This window comes from Pygocentrus nattereri, chromosome 3 (assembly GCF_015220715.1).
Source record: "Pygocentrus nattereri isolate fPygNat1 chromosome 3, fPygNat1.pri, whole genome shotgun sequence".
NCBI classification, from domain to species: domain Eukaryota; kingdom Metazoa; phylum Chordata; class Actinopteri; order Characiformes; family Serrasalmidae; genus Pygocentrus; species Pygocentrus nattereri.
The window spans coordinates 1,631,079-1,649,670 of NC_051213.1; the positions used below are offsets into that span (position 1 = coordinate 1,631,079).

At 43.8% G+C, this 18,592-nt stretch overlaps 1 protein-coding gene across 1 annotated transcript in view; it reads right to left on the bottom strand.

The window, feature by feature from the left end:
* LOC108413388 (interferon-induced protein 44-like) overlaps nt 1–18,117 on the bottom strand; it is a 35,202-nt gene extending 17,085 nt beyond the window's left edge. The window contains exon 1 of the mRNA XM_037536895.1: nt 17,900–18,117. Within this exon, the coding sequence (XP_037392792.1) occupies nt 17,900–18,117 (218 nt within the window). The remainder of the gene's footprint in view (nt 1–17,899) is intronic.
* Between the last annotated feature and the right edge of the window lie 475 nt (nt 18,118–18,592).

Genomic DNA, 18,592 nt, shown 5'->3' on the forward strand with positions numbered 1-18,592 from the left:
CGCTGTATTGGACTGTAGTGGTGAAGAGGAAGCTGAATCTTAAGGCAAAGCTCTCTGTTAACCAGTCAGTCTACATCCCGACCCTCACCTATGGTCATGAACTGTGGGTAATGACCGAAGGAATGAAATTGCGAATACAGGCGGCGGAAATGAGCCTCTTCACAGGGTGGCGGCTACATTCTATTTGATAGGATGAGGAGCTCGGCCATCTGGGAGGAGCTCAGAGTAGAGGCACTACTCCACATTGAGAGGAGCCAACTAAGGCGTTTCAGGTCATCTGATCCAGATGCCCCCCTGGACGCCTCACGGTGGGGGTGTACCAGGCACGGCCTACTGAGATAAGACCCTGGGGTCATCCTAGGACCCGCTGGAGGGATTACATCTGCAAGTTGGCCTGGGAGCGGCTTGGGGTCCCTGGGAATGAGCTGGAGGAAGTTGCGGGGGGACAGGGTCATCTGGGATTAAATCCTGTCCGATTAGGGTTTGGACAATAGAAATGCAAGAAAATCAGCGTAGGTAAAATTGGATCCTGCACATTCCCTGGTCTTTTGTTTCTGCAGTATAAACTAGAACTCTTGTCCATGTTTATTTCCATCTGTTCTTGAAAGACAAAATTAATTTACCTAATTTTTCCCCTTGTCTAGCCTCTCCGCTGCATACGCTAACACTCACTTATACTTAAACTTATACCCGGTCACATCACCATATTACACCTGTTCTTCAAAGCCTCCACTGGCTTCCCATAAACTATCACATTCAGTTTAAGATCCTTCTTCTCGCCTACAAAGCTAACAATCTTGCTCCTTCCTCTCTCTGACCTTCTCCAATCCTACAAGCCTACACTCTCTCTGTTCTTCTACTGCTGGTCTGCTCATATATTTTCCAGGCTAGCTCCAAACCTCTGAAACTCTCTCTCTCATATTCAGCTGCATAATTCTCTGTCCTCATTTAAATCCAACCTTAAAACACACCTGTTCTGTCTTGCATACAATCTTCCTCTGTCCTAAACTATTACAGCTCATGTCAGCTTTTCCTTCAGTAATTCTCTGGATTTAGTGTATTTATATGATTTAGTATACTTATACGTAGCAGAAACAAATATTAAGATTAACTGAACATGAATAAACCCACAAGTTCCAAATAAAGTAAGTAATTAGTAACATGTAATTTTTTACTGTAAAATAACAAAGCAGTATTTTATATTGTTAGTAAGGACAAATGATTACTTGCTACTTGCTAAACAATAAAGTACTCTAACATTCATTACAGTATTATAATGAATTCTAGCAAGCAGATTTAAGATCACTTTTTAATCCCACAATGGGGAAACGTCACCTCCACCTTTTAACCCATCCATGAAGTGAAACACCACATATACACAAGAGAGCACACACACACACACACACACACTTGCCCAGGGCAGTGGGCAGCTCTATCTACAGAGCCCGGGGAGCAACTGGGGGTTAGGTGCCTTGCTCAAGGACACCTCAGTCATGGACCGTCAGCCGAGGGGATCAAACCAGCAACCTTCCAGTTCACAGGGACTCCAGCCCACGACTGCCCGTTTGTGCTTGATTATAGCAGATCTCATCAGTAATCCTTAATTAAATCTCTGTCTTTCAACCCAGTTTTTAGGTCCCATCAGCTGGTCCACATTTTTGCTGTAATGTATTCCATTAAGCCATGAAGAACACTTAATACCCGATACAGGAGTACTGAGTTACAGCAAAAATTTGGAACAACTGAACTTAGGACTCGGTGAAGCAGAAAGGAGGAAACAGTCCAGGTAAAACTAATCCAAGTCCAACGGGACTTACGTTTATATGTTGTTCTAAACAGTATGGAAGGCTTAAGGGAATCAGGCTGGGCAAAGGAGTATTCAGATGGGCCTAGACTGAGGAAACTCCTACATTTCATTGGCCCTAGGCTTGAAATGCCTATGGCTGGGTCACAATGATCAAAGTCCTGTCCTGGACGTCCAGAACCCCGGGCAGTTTGGTGATACCCCTGCATAAACATACTTGTTTCGACTCATCTGTTAATTTCCAGTTTTAGCAGGTGTGTTTAAATATCAACAAATTGTGCTGGATACCAGCCCACCAGTTTGAGACCCCTTACAGCGTGTTCTTGAGTAATTCTGCTTTGTCAGCAGGCAGTGAATCAGCCTCATCACCTCTGCTGGCCTTAACACTGCTACTCATGTTTGAAATGTTTATGACAGATGAACTGATTGATTTCTTCCTGTGATTATGAGGTGGCTGCTCTGAACTCTAATTTGGACCTTAATAGGTTACAAGTAAGGGTGAAGGCTGTTATGCAACCTTGTTAAACCCCTTAATCTACTGCCTTATTATTCAGTTTTTTTAATTTAAAGCCTTCTTATTCAGTGAATTAATTAATGTCCTCTTTAAAATTGTTCAGTATTATTCAGAACCTGCCTAAGTATCTAGTATGGCACTGAGGTTCTGCAGTTATGAGAGTGATAAATTGAAGTGTAGACCCTTTTCCTTCATCTAACGCTCTGAATTCAGTTCATGAAGGCCATGCTAATTAGCTGATGAGTTGAATCAGGTGTGTGTAATGAGGCAGAACACTAAACTCTGCAGAGCTGCAGCCCATTAGTAGAATCTGACATGTGATGTTGATTTATTCAAAGTCAAAATCAGCTTCACTGTCATTTCTTCCATACAACAAATACAAACTATACAAACACTATGAAATAAAATATTCTCTAAATATATAAGCTTGCATTTTAACGTTGAATCAACGTCAAATGTTATGGTTGAATCAACGTTGGAATTGGTGTTGATTTTGAAAAGTGAATCAACGTTGATATGCCAACGTTGTTTCAACGTCATACATTCAACCTTGAATAAACCACAAAACTCACGTTCATGATGCTCAAAATTGCATGGGAGAGAGGAAAACATATGGAGTCATATTCTGGCACCGGGTGCAACCTGTGCCTTTTACGTGACTTAAGAAGGGCTTGAAGATTAAAAGGAAGCCAGCAGCTATGAGGCTAACTTCATACCCCTGGCGCGCTGTCCATGGTGCGGAACGTATACATACATAAATGCACTCACAGATTCAGTGTTTAAAAATATCTGTTTAATAAATAAATACATTCCTCACGATACAAATTAAAATTTAAGTGACTTGAAAGATAAAAATATAACTGTTCTGTGGTGCTTTAAGCTGCACGTTCCTCTCTGTTATGTGCGCAGTAAAAAACTGTCCGGGTACAACACTTCCTCATTTCTGAGGTCTGCTTTTTGCGTTTCGTTGTCATTACGTTCTGAGTTAAAGCTAACATCTAGAACATTTTTGTCATTTGTGAATCGATTCAGAATTGTCCACGTCCCGCATTGCGATGCATCCAAGAATTTAAAATGTCACCCACCCCTATTGTTTACCTTAGTTAATTGGTCAATGGACAGAGTAAAAAGTTCTGGAAACTATAGTGACAGTTCTATAGACACAGAGGGAGAAATCTTTGCCCAATAAAAAGAAAAAATCTATTCTGACAATCTACTTAGACCCTAATTAACATTTTTCTAAACTTACCACAGATGACATTGCAGAGCAGAGACTCTGAAAATGGCAGTTTCCCCACATTTCTCCTTTAGGCTCATCTTGGCCATCATGGTATTTCTGAGAGTTCTGATAAACAATATATAGTACAACATATAAAGGGTTAAAATATTTACTGTTGACAAGGGACATTTTGTAAAATGTGTGCAGATTTGATTTTGACTTACGCAGCCATTGAGTTCTTGATCAGGTCCACAGCATCTACACCGCCCCGTCTTTTAAAATGTGCTTGCTGAAAGGATTAAAACAAAACCTGTGAATTCAAAATGCTTACTGGTACTTTCTGGTCATCAGTCATTTGCATATTTTTTGTTGTTGAATTAAGACTGGAACAGAACAACAGTGGCTGTGTAATAATATCACTTGAATGTATACCATGATAATCACGAAGATGAATCATCTGAAACTTACTAGGGCTGCTCTCTCAGTTTCATCCACCAGACGACTCTCCAGTTCCTTGAACTCCATCTCTGTGTTAGCTGGCTTTACGTGAAAAGTGGCCCCATCAGTAGGTTGGACAGCAATTTCAATTAAATCCTTTATTTCGATAAGAAGCAAAAGGACTTTCTTCTGGAATCCTAGGACAAAGGAAAGTGAGTTACTTGACAATTCCAAGTTTCATTTTCCCAATACAAAATGTAAGGTACTTAAACAAGTAGTGGTGGGTAGTAACACAGTATTATTAAGTGCAGGACAACAACAACAAAAAATGTAAAGTAAAACCAACCAAGAAGAGTTATGTACCAATTGTCTCATCAATAAACTGTAAAATTAAGAGTGACTACTTTCTTTCCTCTGACAGAGGAAAGTCTGCTGCCTTGAACTGTGGGGTGTATATGAACTGTAGATGATATACCGCACAAGAAGAAAAATTAAAAAGGACATACATGTACATTTATATTTCAACTGAACTAATGTAATCAGCAAATAACTGCTCGTTTTCCATTCATGTACCATCTAGTTGTCCAGCCTCAGTGCCATCCATCCCATAGACATATACAAATAGACGCCCCATGGACCGACACTGCCTATTGGCGATCAAATATTTGCATACACCTCAGAAAGTATGTAGTTGCACTCCTGTACATACACACACACACACACATATATATATATATATATATAATGTGTATGTATATATATATATATATATATTCGACACTGCGCAGATTACAGTAACCGTAAACATTATTGCTCTCTGAGTTGGTCTGGTGGAGCCTTCAGTGAGGAGACCCATCCAGTAACGCGGCGACGCTGCGCTCCAGCCCGGAATGAGGCGTCTCTGATCTGTCCCCTCTCTGCTCATGCAGTGCCACGCATTTAAAACACGCCGCATCGGCTATAATACCACCATTACATGCTTCTACACACATGGACTACAAAAAAACAGTTTAGTGCTCCACTGTGGCTTCCTGTGAGAAACTACATTAGCAGCCAAACCTAAAACACAACGCTACTGACGTCAGCGCTACAGGTCCGTGTCCAGGGACGCATTAGCAGCTAAAGCTAGCTTAAACTAAATCTCACACAAAAACTGGCCTCATAACACACTAGTAGCGTTTAATGAGCAGCACACACTCAGGAAACCGCAGTAGCGACCGCAGAAAGGCAAACGAGCATCTAAACCTGTAAAAATATCGAAGTTTCATCCACTCGTTTCTAATTTTTGCTCATTCTAGCTAGGATGGCTAACCAGGTAGCGTGACTGGGGCCGCCTGTTTAATAACTCTGTGTAATTAATAATATTATAATATTATGCTCCTCGGGTTTTGACTAAACTTTGACTTTGAGTACCGTGGCTAAACTTTAAAAGATGCCAAGTGAGCGAAAAAGCCGAACTCTCCCAGCGACGTCACACCAACGGCTATAAAACGGCGCCAAGCAGCGGGGCGTCACTGTATAAAGTCTCGCGAGATTACCTCGCCGCCGGGTCTGGTGGAACAGAAACATGCCCTGATATTAATATATGATGCGCTATAATAGCGCGAATATTATGTAAGGAGAAAAATAAAAAGGGACAAACATAAACCTTTACATTTCACGCCCTCCGCCGGCATCACTGATCACTCCCAGAATCCCTCGAGTGATCACATGACGCTATGCCCGATTTCACTCCTGCTCTATTTAAACTTCTTCATTTGGCATTGCGAAGTTTTGTTTCTGCCCCAAAACATTCCGAGCGGTTTCACTGCCTGATGTTATCCTCCTGGTTAGTATCTGCCTGTTTTTGACGACGTTTTGGACGAATGAATGAATGAGTAATAATAATAATAAAAAATAATAATAATAATAATAAATACCTCTTTCAAAATCCAACGCCAAAGAGTTGTTTGTACATTTTTCATCCTTGCATCCAGCCGTTTTTTTATTGTGTTTTTTTTAACTTGAAATGGCAATACAAAGGCAGGCTGAAGATATTATGTTGATTCAACGTTAATAGTTCAACGTTTGCACAATCATTTAACATTAAATGTTGTTTTAACATTGTTTCAACGTTGAAACAATAACAGACTTTATTTCAACCATATTTCAACCACATTTCAATGTTGAAGGTCGGTCGTGTGCCAGCTGGGGAACTACAACTATACCGCCACTGAGCAAAGCACAATAAAGAAAATAGACCAGCTGTTTGTCCACAGCACCAATAATAGTTTATGCGTTTTAGTGCACTGATAAATAATTATTTTTGCATCCACAAAGATCATATAACTACAGGCAATGTACACAAATGACTGTGCATATAAAGTCAGTGTGATTAACGTTTCACAGTAAAGTGGCTGAGCGCAGGAGCTAAAGTGCAGCAGCATAAACTGGCAAGAAGATCCAAATCATCACTTTATAGATGTGATCCACTGAAGCGCCACTGCGATGCGGATCTTTTGTCTTCTGTTTACAGACTATAAAAATCACACAGTGGTTGGAAACGTATAACAGAAAGTGTTTGCATGAGCTTTGCGAGACAAAAAAATTGCCTACTCAGGAGTGGTGTCTATCGGAAAAGAAGATGAAGTCAGGCAAGTCTGGTTTCTGTCTCTAGTCTCGGGTCTACAAACATCCTGCACTCCACAGTCCACAGTCCACTGTCGCTTGACATCGATAATTTCATGATGAATGACTCAATGGTTTAGATGGTCCTTCAGAAATATCTGTTTCCATCTCTTATTATTTTATGCTGTGCTAAAATCGCCAGATGCAGTAACAAATACAAATAACAGAACTTGATGGTTTCAGAGGGGTCGCTTTCGTCTACCAGTTCCTTACATTACATTACATTACATTACATTACATTTAGCAGACGCTTTTATCCAAAGCGACTTACAAATAATGAGGTACATAGAACAAACATAGTCAGGCCTTAAAGGAGGCCAAAGGGTAATAGCGGGGTAGAGAAGGGAAGGGGGCAAGAAGGAGATGAGGTTGGTAGTGGTTAGATTGCAAGAGGCGATCAGAGTAAGTGCTCCCTGAAGAGCTCCGTCTTCAGGAGTTTCTTAAAAATAGCGAGGGACGCCGCTGCTCTGACAGCGGAAGGTAGTTTGTTCCACCATTGGGGAATCAAGTATGAGAACAGTCTCGATTGCTTTGTGTGAATGTTTGCCAAAGCTAAGCGACGTTCATTGGAGGATCGCAGCGGCCGGGCGGTGCTGTAAGCCTTTAGGAGCGAGTGCAGGTAGGAAGGAGCCTGCTCTGTTAACACCTTGTAGGCAATCGTAAGAGTTTTAAATTTGATACGAGCAGCAACCGGTAACCAGTGGAGCTCAATGAGCAGTGGGGTGACATGCGCCCGTTTTGGTTGGTTAAAGACCAGACGCGCTGCAGCGTTCTGAACCAACTTCAGTGGTTTTACAACACAGGCCGGGAGGCCCGTCAGTATGGCACTGCAGTAGTCGAGGCGTGAGATGACCACTGCTTGTACCAAGAGTTGGGTGGCTTGTTGTGTTAGAAACGGCCGTATCTATCTGATGTTGTACAGCGCAAAGTGGCAGGACCGAGCCACCGAGGCAACATGGTGCGTAAAGGAGAGTTGGTCATCTACCATAACCCCCAGGTTCCTAGCAACCTTCGTCGGGGAGAGTGAGAGTGAGTCGATGGTTATGGTGAAGTTGTGTTGAATGGATTGTTTAGCTGGTATAACCAGAAGTTCAGACTTGGACAGGTTTAGTTGAAGGTGGTGTTCCTTCATCCATGCGGATATGTCCGAGAGGCACTGCGATAACCGCACAGAGATCGACGGGTCATCAGGCGGGAATGACAGACAGAGCTGGGTGTCGTCAGCATAGCAATGGTACAAGAAGCCATGTGAGCGGATAACCCGGCCTAGAGAGGTGGTGTAAATAGAAAAGAGAAGGGGTCCCATTACCGATCCCTGGGGAACCCCAGTGGATAGCGAGTGGGCTGAGGAGAGCTCTCCATGCCATGACACCTTGAATGAGCGCCCAGTGAGGTACGATCTGAACCATAGTAGCGCATTGTCTGAGATACCCATGTTTGATAGAGTAGATAGGAGTAATTCATGATTGACTGTGTCAAAAGCGGCTGAGAGGTCCAGCAGAATGAGTTCTGAGGACTGTCCTGCAGCTCTGGCAGTTTTTAGTGCCTCAATCACAGATAAAAGAGCCGTTTCAGTGGAGTGCCCTTTTTTAAAACCTGATTGATTTTGGTCCAGGAGGTCATTCTGGGAGAGGAAACCAGAGACCTGACTGTAAACTGCTCTTACTATAGTTTTGGAAAGAACGGGTAGTAGTGAGACTGGCCTGTAGTTATCAACTTGGGCAGGGTTGTGAGAAGGCTTTTTAAGCAATGGTGTGACTTGGGCTTGTTTAAAGACAGTTGGAAACACACCAGTAGTTCCTGACCTACTTCTTTCCACTCAGCAACCAAATGAAGGTGACAGAGGAACTGAGCTGCTGGTATAAGCAACAAACGGATTTCACTTCTGCACCTTTGTTCTGTTTCACTGAAACGTGGTTTAACAAAACTATTCCAAACATTGATTTAAAACCACATCATGCTCAGAGCAGACTGCAACCCTGCCCTCTGTCATAAAACGCAAGGTTGAGAAATCTTCTCCTTTATTCAGCAGTGCCGTTCTAGGGATACAGTCGCTCTGGCCAGAGCATGCTTTCCCAGTCTAATGATTGTCATATGATCAACCACTGGAAATCTTTTCTTTATGCCAGTTAAATAAAGGTTCAAGACCATTTCAAATCACAGAGTCTTCTTTTTATTGTATTTCTTAAACTGTGCCAACTTTTCTGAAAACGGAGTTTAAACAATGGTTTGTATATTTTAATCACAACTTATTGCTTTTCATACTTTCGTAATAACCAATAGCTTTACCAGGAGGTGCATTTTATGTTCATAGCCTAGTCCATACACAAAAATAGGGAGATGGACACAAAAAGACACATAATTTGCTAGTCATATGTAGAGCAGGATCTGTTTTCCAGGGTTTGCTTCCATACTGAGGACACTATCACACCCCTCTCTCACATGGACACAGTCATGATTCTTAGTCATACGCCCTGATCCTGTGAAAAGGCTCATCTATGTCACAAATGCACACTGAGGAGCCATAATAAATGTTAAACCCAGCATGGAGCGGTTCAGTGAAAGTGGTGCTGAATGTGTATAAATGAGTCAGTGAGTGTGTTTCAGGGGAAACGCTGTAGAAGGACAGATCGCCAGCTGCGCAGTCCAGATACACTCCAACTCTGCTGAAGTCAGGTAGGTGGTCACGAATGGTGGTGATCTTATTATTGTGACAGACTGAAGGTCTGTAATCAGAGCAGATCAGGCTCCAAGACTGATTATTGTATCCAAACACACAGTCCTCGCTATCTCCTTTCCTGCGGTTCCCTCTGTATGCCACAGCAATATCAACAGCCCCTTCATACCCCTCAACACTCCATTCAGTCTCCCAGAAATAGCGTCCAGTCAGACTCTCGCTACACAGAACCTGCAGGTAGGGATCGAATCTGTCTGGATGATCTGGATACAGCTGGTTCTCTCTCACATTCTTTGCCTTCGTGTTCTCCTTTAACATCTGTAAGAAGCTTCTGCAGATGTTCTACCACATAATCGTGGCCAGCATTCTCTTCTACGCTGTGGTTTGCTGAGGAGGCAACATGAAGAGATCTAGGCTGGACAAGCTGGTCAGGAAGTCCGGGGCAGTGGTGGGAGTGGAGCTGGACTCTCTGGTAACAATAGCAGATAGGAGGACTTTGGATAAACTGCTTTCTATCATGAACAATGATAGTCACCCACTTCACACCATCATCATGAAGCAGAGGAGTGTGTTCAGTGGCAGACTGCTGTCACAGAGCTGCACAATGGACAGACTCAGAAGATCATTCATTCCGAGAGCCATCAGACTCTTCAATTCCTCCCATCGGGGACGGGAGGCTGCTGCTGACTGAGTTTAACCCAGTCACACTACATGGACATTACTCAACTACTCAACCGCTTAATTATTTATTCACAATTACACTTCCCCAACCTCTCTTACACTTAAGCACATTTACTCAGGGTGTGGTATTCATATATTCACATATTCACTTTACAGAACTATATTTTTTACATGTACATATTAATAATTCTATGGCACATCAGTCACTTTTATAACTTTTATAACCAATGTCGTTTGCACCTTGCACTTTGCTCTGTGAATTTATTTATTGGCTGTTAGAAAAATCCACTGCACTGCTCCATCTACAGATAGTTCTTCACCTTGTACAGAAAGTTTGTATACCCTTATATATTTTCTATTGTTCTGTGTTTGATAGATGTTGGATATGTTTCCTACTGTATTGTGTTGGTGCTGCTGGATGCCTAAATTTCCTTCGGGATCAATAAAGTATCTATCTATCTATCTATCTATCTATCTATCTATCTATCTATCTATCTATCTATCTATCTATCTATCCTCAGACAGAGAGAGACAGTTGTGCGCTGTGTTTGGGTCCAGAGTGAGATCACAGGTATCTGCACACCAAAACACAGATTAGAGGAGACAAAAACAAATAAAGAAACACTTTATTTTTATTTTTGTGAATTGTTTGTGTAAATCGAACTTTGAGAGCTTCCATTTCTTTAGTCCTCGCTTCATCCTGATCTTCCCTCCATTTTCCAGCCTAAGCACAAACACACACACACACACACACACACATGTAAATGTAGTGAAGCATTAACCATTGCTGTCATCATGACCACCTCCTCGTTTCTCCACTCACTGTGCACTTTATCAGCTCCACTTACTGTATAGCTGCTCTCTGTAGTTCTACAGTTACAGACTGTAGTCCATCTGTTTCTCTGATACTCTGTTACCCTGTTCTTCAGTGGTCAGGACCCCCATGGACCCTCACAGAGCAGGTACTGTTTGGGTGGTGGATCATTCTCAGTACTGCACTGGTGGTGGTGTGTTAGTGTGTGTTGCGCTGGTCTGAGTGGATCAGACACAGCAGTGCTGCTGGAGTTTTTAAACACCTCAGTGTCGCTGCTGGACTGAGAATAGTCCACCAACCAAAAATATCCAGCCAACAGCGTCCTGTGGGCAGCGTCCTGTGGGCAGCGTCCTGTGGGCGGCGTCCTGTGGGCAGCATCCTGTGACCACAGATGAAGGATTACAGGATGACCAACACAAACTGTGCATTAGCAGATGAGCTGACGTCTCTGACTTTACATCTACAAGGTGAACCAACAATGCTGGTGCATCTAGCAGAGTGGACAGTGAGTGGACACAGTGTTTAAAACCTCCAGCAGCACTGCTGTGTCTGATCCACTCACACCAGCGCAACACACACTAACACACCACCACCACGTCAGTGTTACTGCAGTGCTGAGAATGATCCACCACCCAAACAGTACCTGCTCTGTGAGGGTCCATGGGGGTCCTGCCCACTTAAGAACAGGGTAACAGAGTATCAGAGAAACAGATGGACTACAGTCTGTAACTGTAGAACTACAGAGTCCAGCTATACAGTAAGTGGAGCTGATAAAGTGGACAATGAAACGAGGAGGTGGTCAGAGTGTTATTGGTCGGTGTGTGCAACTCCCCAGAATATGGTGCAGTTTATACATGAGATGTGATATATATACAATAAACTAGCTAAATTATGCTACAATATGTGCTAGTGCAGTGGAAAAGGGTGCAAGATGCAAAATACACAATATGAGGAAACAGAGTCAACCCGTGGATGCTGTTTTTGAGCTCTGATTGGCGGGGAAGAAGCTTTTTCTGAGGTGGCTAATGTGCACCGTGATGTTTAAGAAGTGTTAACCGAAGGGAAGACGGAAAACCAGAGCATCAACAGCTGCAACAGCCCTCCAAGTCCAGCCACACTCATCCACAGGTCAGCAAAAATGGATGAATTTTAATGTGTGCAAGTATCTGAGAGAATGGACATCTGCTTTTCTCTGAGGAGACAGCCTGTAGTATATAAAATCCAAGTATGATCTTGGATCATGTTGGACAATGGTTCTGAATTATAATTAGAGAATTAGGGAATTGGGAAGGAATATTTTCCTTTGTGCTCTTTGACTGAGATCACTCTTGAAGCTTCCACAATCTATAATAAAGCTCAGGAGATGTTTACGGCACTTGGCTGACGCTCTTATCCAGAGCGTCTTACAGTTTGATCATTTTACGTAGGTAGGCAAAGGCAGTGCTGGGAGTCTTGCTCAAGGACTCTTATTGGTATGGTGTTGTTACCCAGGAAGGGGATTGAACCCTAGTCTACAGCATAGAAGGTAGAGGTGTTAGCCACTACACTAACCAACAAAGACTAGTAATATCTGTTTGAGTGTGAATGGCAGGTTGACGTTAGGAAGTTAGGGGAGACATTTTTTGTTTATGTTGCAGCCTACCCTAGACGGGTGATAACATATTTTATCAATAAAATAATGAAAATTACAGCAGAGAAGCTAGAGTGAACGCACATACCATAAATATAAATAACTGCATTTTATTTAGAATAATTTAAAATGACCTTCCAAATCCCTGAAGCTCATTCCACAGAAGACAACTGAAGCTCATTCCACAGAACGCTACTGAAGCTCATTCCACAGAACCCTACTGAAGCTCTTTCCACAGAACGCTACTGAAGCTCATTCCACAGAAGACAACTGAAGCTCATTCCACAGAACGCTACTGAAGCTCATTCCACAGAACCCTACTGAAGCTCATTCCATAGAACGCTACTGAAGCTCATTCCACTGAACCCTACTGAAGCTCATTCCACAGAACGCTACTGAAGCTCATTCCATAGAACGCTACTGAAGCTCATTCCACAGAACGCTACTGAAGCTCATTCCACAGAAGACAACTGAAGCTCATTCCACATAAGAGGACTGAAGCTCATTCCACAGGAGACTACTGAAGCTCATTCCACAGAACCCTGCTGAAGCTCATTCCAGAGAACCCTACTGAAGCTCATTCCACAGAACCGTACTGAAGCTCATTCCACAGAACCGTACTGAAGCTCATTCCACAGAACCCTGCTGAAGCTCATTCCAGAGAACCCTACTGAAGCTCATTCCACTGAACCCTACTGAAGCTCATTCCACTGAACCCTACTGAAGCTCATTCCACAGAACCCTACTAAAGCTCATTCCACAGACCTTTACTGAAGCTCGTTCCACAGAACCCTACTGAAGCTCATTCCACAGGACCCTACTAAAGCTCATTCCACAGACCTTTACTGAAGCTCGTTCCACAGAACCCTGCTGAAGCTCTTTCCACAGGACCCTACTGAAGCTCATTCCACAGAACCCTACTGAAGCTCATTCCACAGAACCCTACTAAAGCTCATTCCACAGACCTTTACTGAAGTTCGTTCCACAGAACCCTACTGAAGCTCATTCCACAGAACCCTACTGAAGCTCATTCCACAGAACGCTACTGAAGCTCATTCCACAGAACGCTACTGAAGCTCATTCCACAGAACCCTACTGAAGCTCATTCCACAGAATGCTACTGAAGCTCATTCCACAGAACCCTACTAAAGCTCATTCCACAGAACCCTACTGAAGCTCATTCCACAGATGACTACTGAAGCTCATTCCACAGAACGCTACTGAAGCTCATTCCACAGAACCCTACTGAAGCTCATTCCACAGAACGCTACTGAAGCTCATTCCACAGAACGCTACTGAAGCTCATTCCACAGAACCCTACTGAAGCTCATTCCACAGAATGCTACTGAAGCTCATTCCACAGAAGACTACTGAAGCTCATTCCACAGAACGCTACTGAAGCTCATTCCACAGAAGCCTACTGAAGCTCATTCCACAGAAGCCTATTGAAGCTCATTTCACAGAAGACTACTGCAGCTCATTCCAAAGAACCCTACTAAATCTCATTCCACAGAAGACTACTGAAGCTCATTCCAAAGAACCCTACTGAAGCTCATTCCACAGAACCCTACTGAAGCTCATTCCACAGAACCCTACTGAAGCTCCTTCCATAGAACCCTACTGAAGCTCATTCCATAGAATCCTACTGAAGCTCATTCCACAGAACCCTACTGAAGCTCTTTCCACAGGACCCTACTGAAGCTCATTCCACAGAACCATACTGAAGCTCATTCCACAGAACGCTACTGAAGCTCATTCCACAGAACGCTACTGAAGCTCATTCCACAGAACCCTACTGAAGCTCATTCCACAGAACCCTACTGAAGCTCAATCCACAGAACGCTACTGAAGCTCATTCCACAGAACCCCTTGTAATGTCCCACAAGACCCTGATGGAGCCAAGCTTCAGTTAATGGCAGATCCAGGTGCATGTTGGAATCAAACACTAATGCTTACTGGACTGCAGGCTTTTTGGATCCTGTCTGGTTCCTGGGCTGCACTGGGAGTCTATGAGACTGCTTTTTGTGTCTATGTGTGTTTGGATAGTGTAGTGGGTAACACATCTGCCTTCTACACTGTTAGCAGGGGATCAATCCCTGCCTGGGTCAGTACCCTACACTATACCAATAAGAGTCCCTGGGCAAGACTCCTAACACCACCTTCACCTGCTTGTATAAAAATGCTCAAACTGTAAGTCGCTCTGGATAAGAGCGTCAGCCAAATGCCATAAACATAAATTAAAACCACCTCAGCACTTATTGGATGTAGAACGTCATTTTTGCCCGGCCTGGAAGATGATTGGTGGAGCTGTCAAAGGGGCGGGATCTCAAAACAATTAGCCAATACTGACAGCGTGGTGAGCATATCCATCCATCCATCTATCCATCCATACATCCATCCATCCATCCATCCATCCAACAGCAACCAGGAGGACAAACGGCTTGATCTGCACTGACGATACAACGGCAACACTTCACAAAGACACGGGCCAAACAGACGAGTAGAGTTCAACAGGCGGTGGTGATTGGAATTCAGGTGGCTGTGATCTGCTGGGTGGTTGGTGATTGGTTGAGGAAGTCCCATGACTGAGAATGTGTGTGTTTGTGTGTGTCTGTGTGTATGTGTGTGAGTGTGTGTATGTGTGTGAGTGTGTGTATGTGTGTGTGTGAGTCAGTGAGTGAGTGTGTGTGTATGTGTGTGTGTGTGTGTATGTGTCTGTATGAGTGTGTGTATGTGTGTGTGTGTGTGTGTGTGTGTGTATGTGTCTGTATGAGTGTTTGTATGTCTGTGTGTGTGTGTGTGTATGTGTCTGTATGAGTGTGTGTATGTCTGTGTGTGTGTGTGTGTGTGTGTGTGTATGTGTCTGTATGAGTGTGTGTATGTCTGTGTGTGTGTGTGTATGTGTCTGTATGAGTGTGTGTATGTCTGTGTGTGTGTGTGTGTGTATGTGTGTATGTGTCTGTATGAGTGTGTGTATGTCTGTGTGTGTATGTGTGTGTGTGTGTGTGTATGTGTCTGAGTGTGTGTATGTCATTGTGTGTGTGTGTGTGTATGTGTGTGTGAGTGTGTGTGTGTGTGTCTGTATGAGTGTGTGTGTATGTGTCTGTATGAGTGTGTGTATGTCTGTGTGTGTGTGTGAGTGTGTGTGTGTGTGAGTGTGTGTGTATGTGTCTGTATGAGTGTGTGTATGTCTGTGTGTGTGTGTGTGTGTGTGCGTGTGTGTGTGTGTGTGAGTGTGTGTGTATTCAATTTATGAATCTCCTTAATAAAAACTTATTATTACTGTACAACTGTACAGTGATAATAACAGTAACAGTAGTGCAGTACTAGTGTATATTGTGTGTATGTGTATATTCAGCGTCGGGGTATATACATGTTTCTTTTTCTTCTTAGATGTTTATATATTTTTGTATTTAAATTCTATGAGGGGGCTACGCACCTCAGATTTTCCCTCACTTTCCTCCACCTGCGTAAATGTGACGTGACAATAAACGGGATTTGATTTAAAGCTGATTTAGTGTAAACGTCATCAAAACAGAACAGATCTTATTAGTTTTTCTCAGATTAAGCAGTGATGTGAAGCTCCTCACCTTGGGTCAGAGGTTTCTCCTCCGCTGCTGAAGATCCATCACGCAGTGTTTAACACACACACGGCCTCCTGTGAACAGTTCATCTATTAATCACAGACCCATGATAGCCCCAGTGTGACTGCGGTCCTCGAAAAGTCGAGGTTTTTACAGGTTAAGACGCTCAAATAAAGCATCAGTGAGCTGGACAGGACACACAGTGTCACCAGCATCAGTAAATATGAGTGTATATTCACGCAAACTGGCAACCAACTGGCCACTGATATGGCCATCACAGGGCACAGACAACAGGACAGGGTCCAGTTCAATCCGTCCACTCCAATAAAGGTTACTGGTTTGTCTCGACCGCTGGTCATTTAAAAAGGACTAGTAGTTTAATCCGCCAGCCAGCTGGGAGTAAGACCTGCTCCTGCTTTAATCTCCGCCTCAGTTTTCCCTTTCTAGTTATACTGGTTATGACTTTCCCGTGTTAAATCATCAGAGGAATCTTCTCTCCTTCTCTGCTGGGGCTTCTTTACCTGCTCAGGTGAGCTACTTCCATTTTTTTTCCCCACTTGAGGAAGTAGTGCTTCTATCACTCAGGTCCATTCAAATTTCCCTCACAGATGATTCTTCAAACAAACACACACACACACACACATCGTCTAAGCCGCTTCTCCTTCTGGGTCGAGGTGGGGAGCTGGAGCCTACCCCAGCCGTCATAGGGCGGAAGGCAGGACACACCCTGGACAGGCCGCCGGTCCATCGCAGTCCATCGCGGACCAAGTAAGAAATCTAAAGGACAAATTCAGTTTTACTAGTTTTATTCACTGCGTCTGATCATTCCCATAAATCTTATACTCCTATCTTTCATTTCCACGCTGGTACATCATCTCCAGGAACCATAATCCGTATTCAGTCCAGTGCAGATTCACTCAGTAAACATGCTGTCTAATCCTGATCCCGGGATCCGAGCAGGTCTTACTCCCAGCTGGCTGGCGGATTAAACTACTAGTCCTTTTTAAATGACCAGCGGTCGAGACAAACCAGTAACGTTTATTGGAGTGGACGGATTGAACTGGACCCTGTCCTGTTGTCTGTGCCCTGTGAGGGCCAAATCAGTGGCCAGTTGGTTGCCAGTTTGCGTGAATATACAGTCATAATTAATATAATGCACGTTTTTGCGTATCTGCTTGTGTTAAGGGCTGAGATTAAACACCGGGATCAGGATTACAGGGAATGTTTACTGAGTGAATCTGCATTGGACTGAATACGGATTATGGTTCGTGCAAATGAAAGATAAGAGCATAAGATTTATGGAAATGATCAGACACGTTATATGAATTATGGAAAATAAAGCTTCAGTTATAATCATCTGGAGGTCAGGGAACCGGCCCCGTGACCGGAAGGTCGCCGGTTCGATCCCCAGAGCCGACGGTCCATGACTGAGGTGTCCTTGAGCAAGACACCTAACCCCCAACTGCTCCCCGGGCGCCGTGGATTGTGGTGCCCACTAAATGTGCTCACTGCCCCCTAGTGTGTGTGTGTATTCACTAGTGTGTATGTGGTGTTTCACTTCACGGATGGGTTAAACACGGAGGTGGAATTTCCCCGTTTGTGGGACTAATAAAAGCCTCTTAATCATAATCTTAGTCTTAATCTAATCAGTGCATTATTCGTGGCTGGCTGCGCTTCCTCGGGTGTCCGCTGGGTGGCGGGGCAGGACAACAAAACCACAGCGACCAGCAACAGCGCGGAGAAAACAAACCAGTGACCGCAAAGCCGCCCGTCTGATTTACTCCAAGCTGAATAATGAAGTCCATAATAAACCGTTTCGGCGTTTCGGCTGTTTTATAGCGAATTTTACGCTTTGAGTGGACCGAACTGACCCGTCCCGCCACATCCGGGTCTCCTCCCCCGATCGCGCGGTTGCATTGTGGGAAATGTAGTTCTGAGTTCTGTATTCTCCGTATTGGCCGTTCGCGATCGCTCGTGGCGCGCGCTGCTGTGTTCTCGCGATGTTTCGCGCAGTCGGCGGCGGAGTCTCGGGCTGCGCTCCAATCGGCGGACCGGTGTAGTGAGTAGGGCGCTTGGCTAGTGCAGACATGCGCCCTCTGCTGGCCGCTTGTAGGAATGTCCAGTAAAACTGTACAGACTGAAATACAAGTGAACTACAAAACCCATGAGGCAGTTCGGGCGCTGCTTTTTTTCCTTTAGTAAAGGGAATGGTTTTACTCGGAACTATGACTCTGATTTAGAACCATTTGCTTGTTTAAAAGGTTCTCGGTATGGTGGAATTGCTCTTCAGAATGTGTTGCATGTGGTTCTGTATGGGACCTTTTTAAAAATTGTTCTGCACCAAAAAAGGTTCTGCGATTGTTACGATGTCAAGCTTGTGAGAGCGGCGGAACCCTTTTTGGTACTATATAGAACCATATACAACACAGTCGCCATCTGAGGAACCATTTCACCACGCAGAGAACCATTAAACATGTAAATGGTTCTGTGTCTGACTCTTGGTTCTAAATACCCTGCTGAAAAAACATTAGAGAGGGTTCCAGGCTGGTTTATACTGGTCTGGT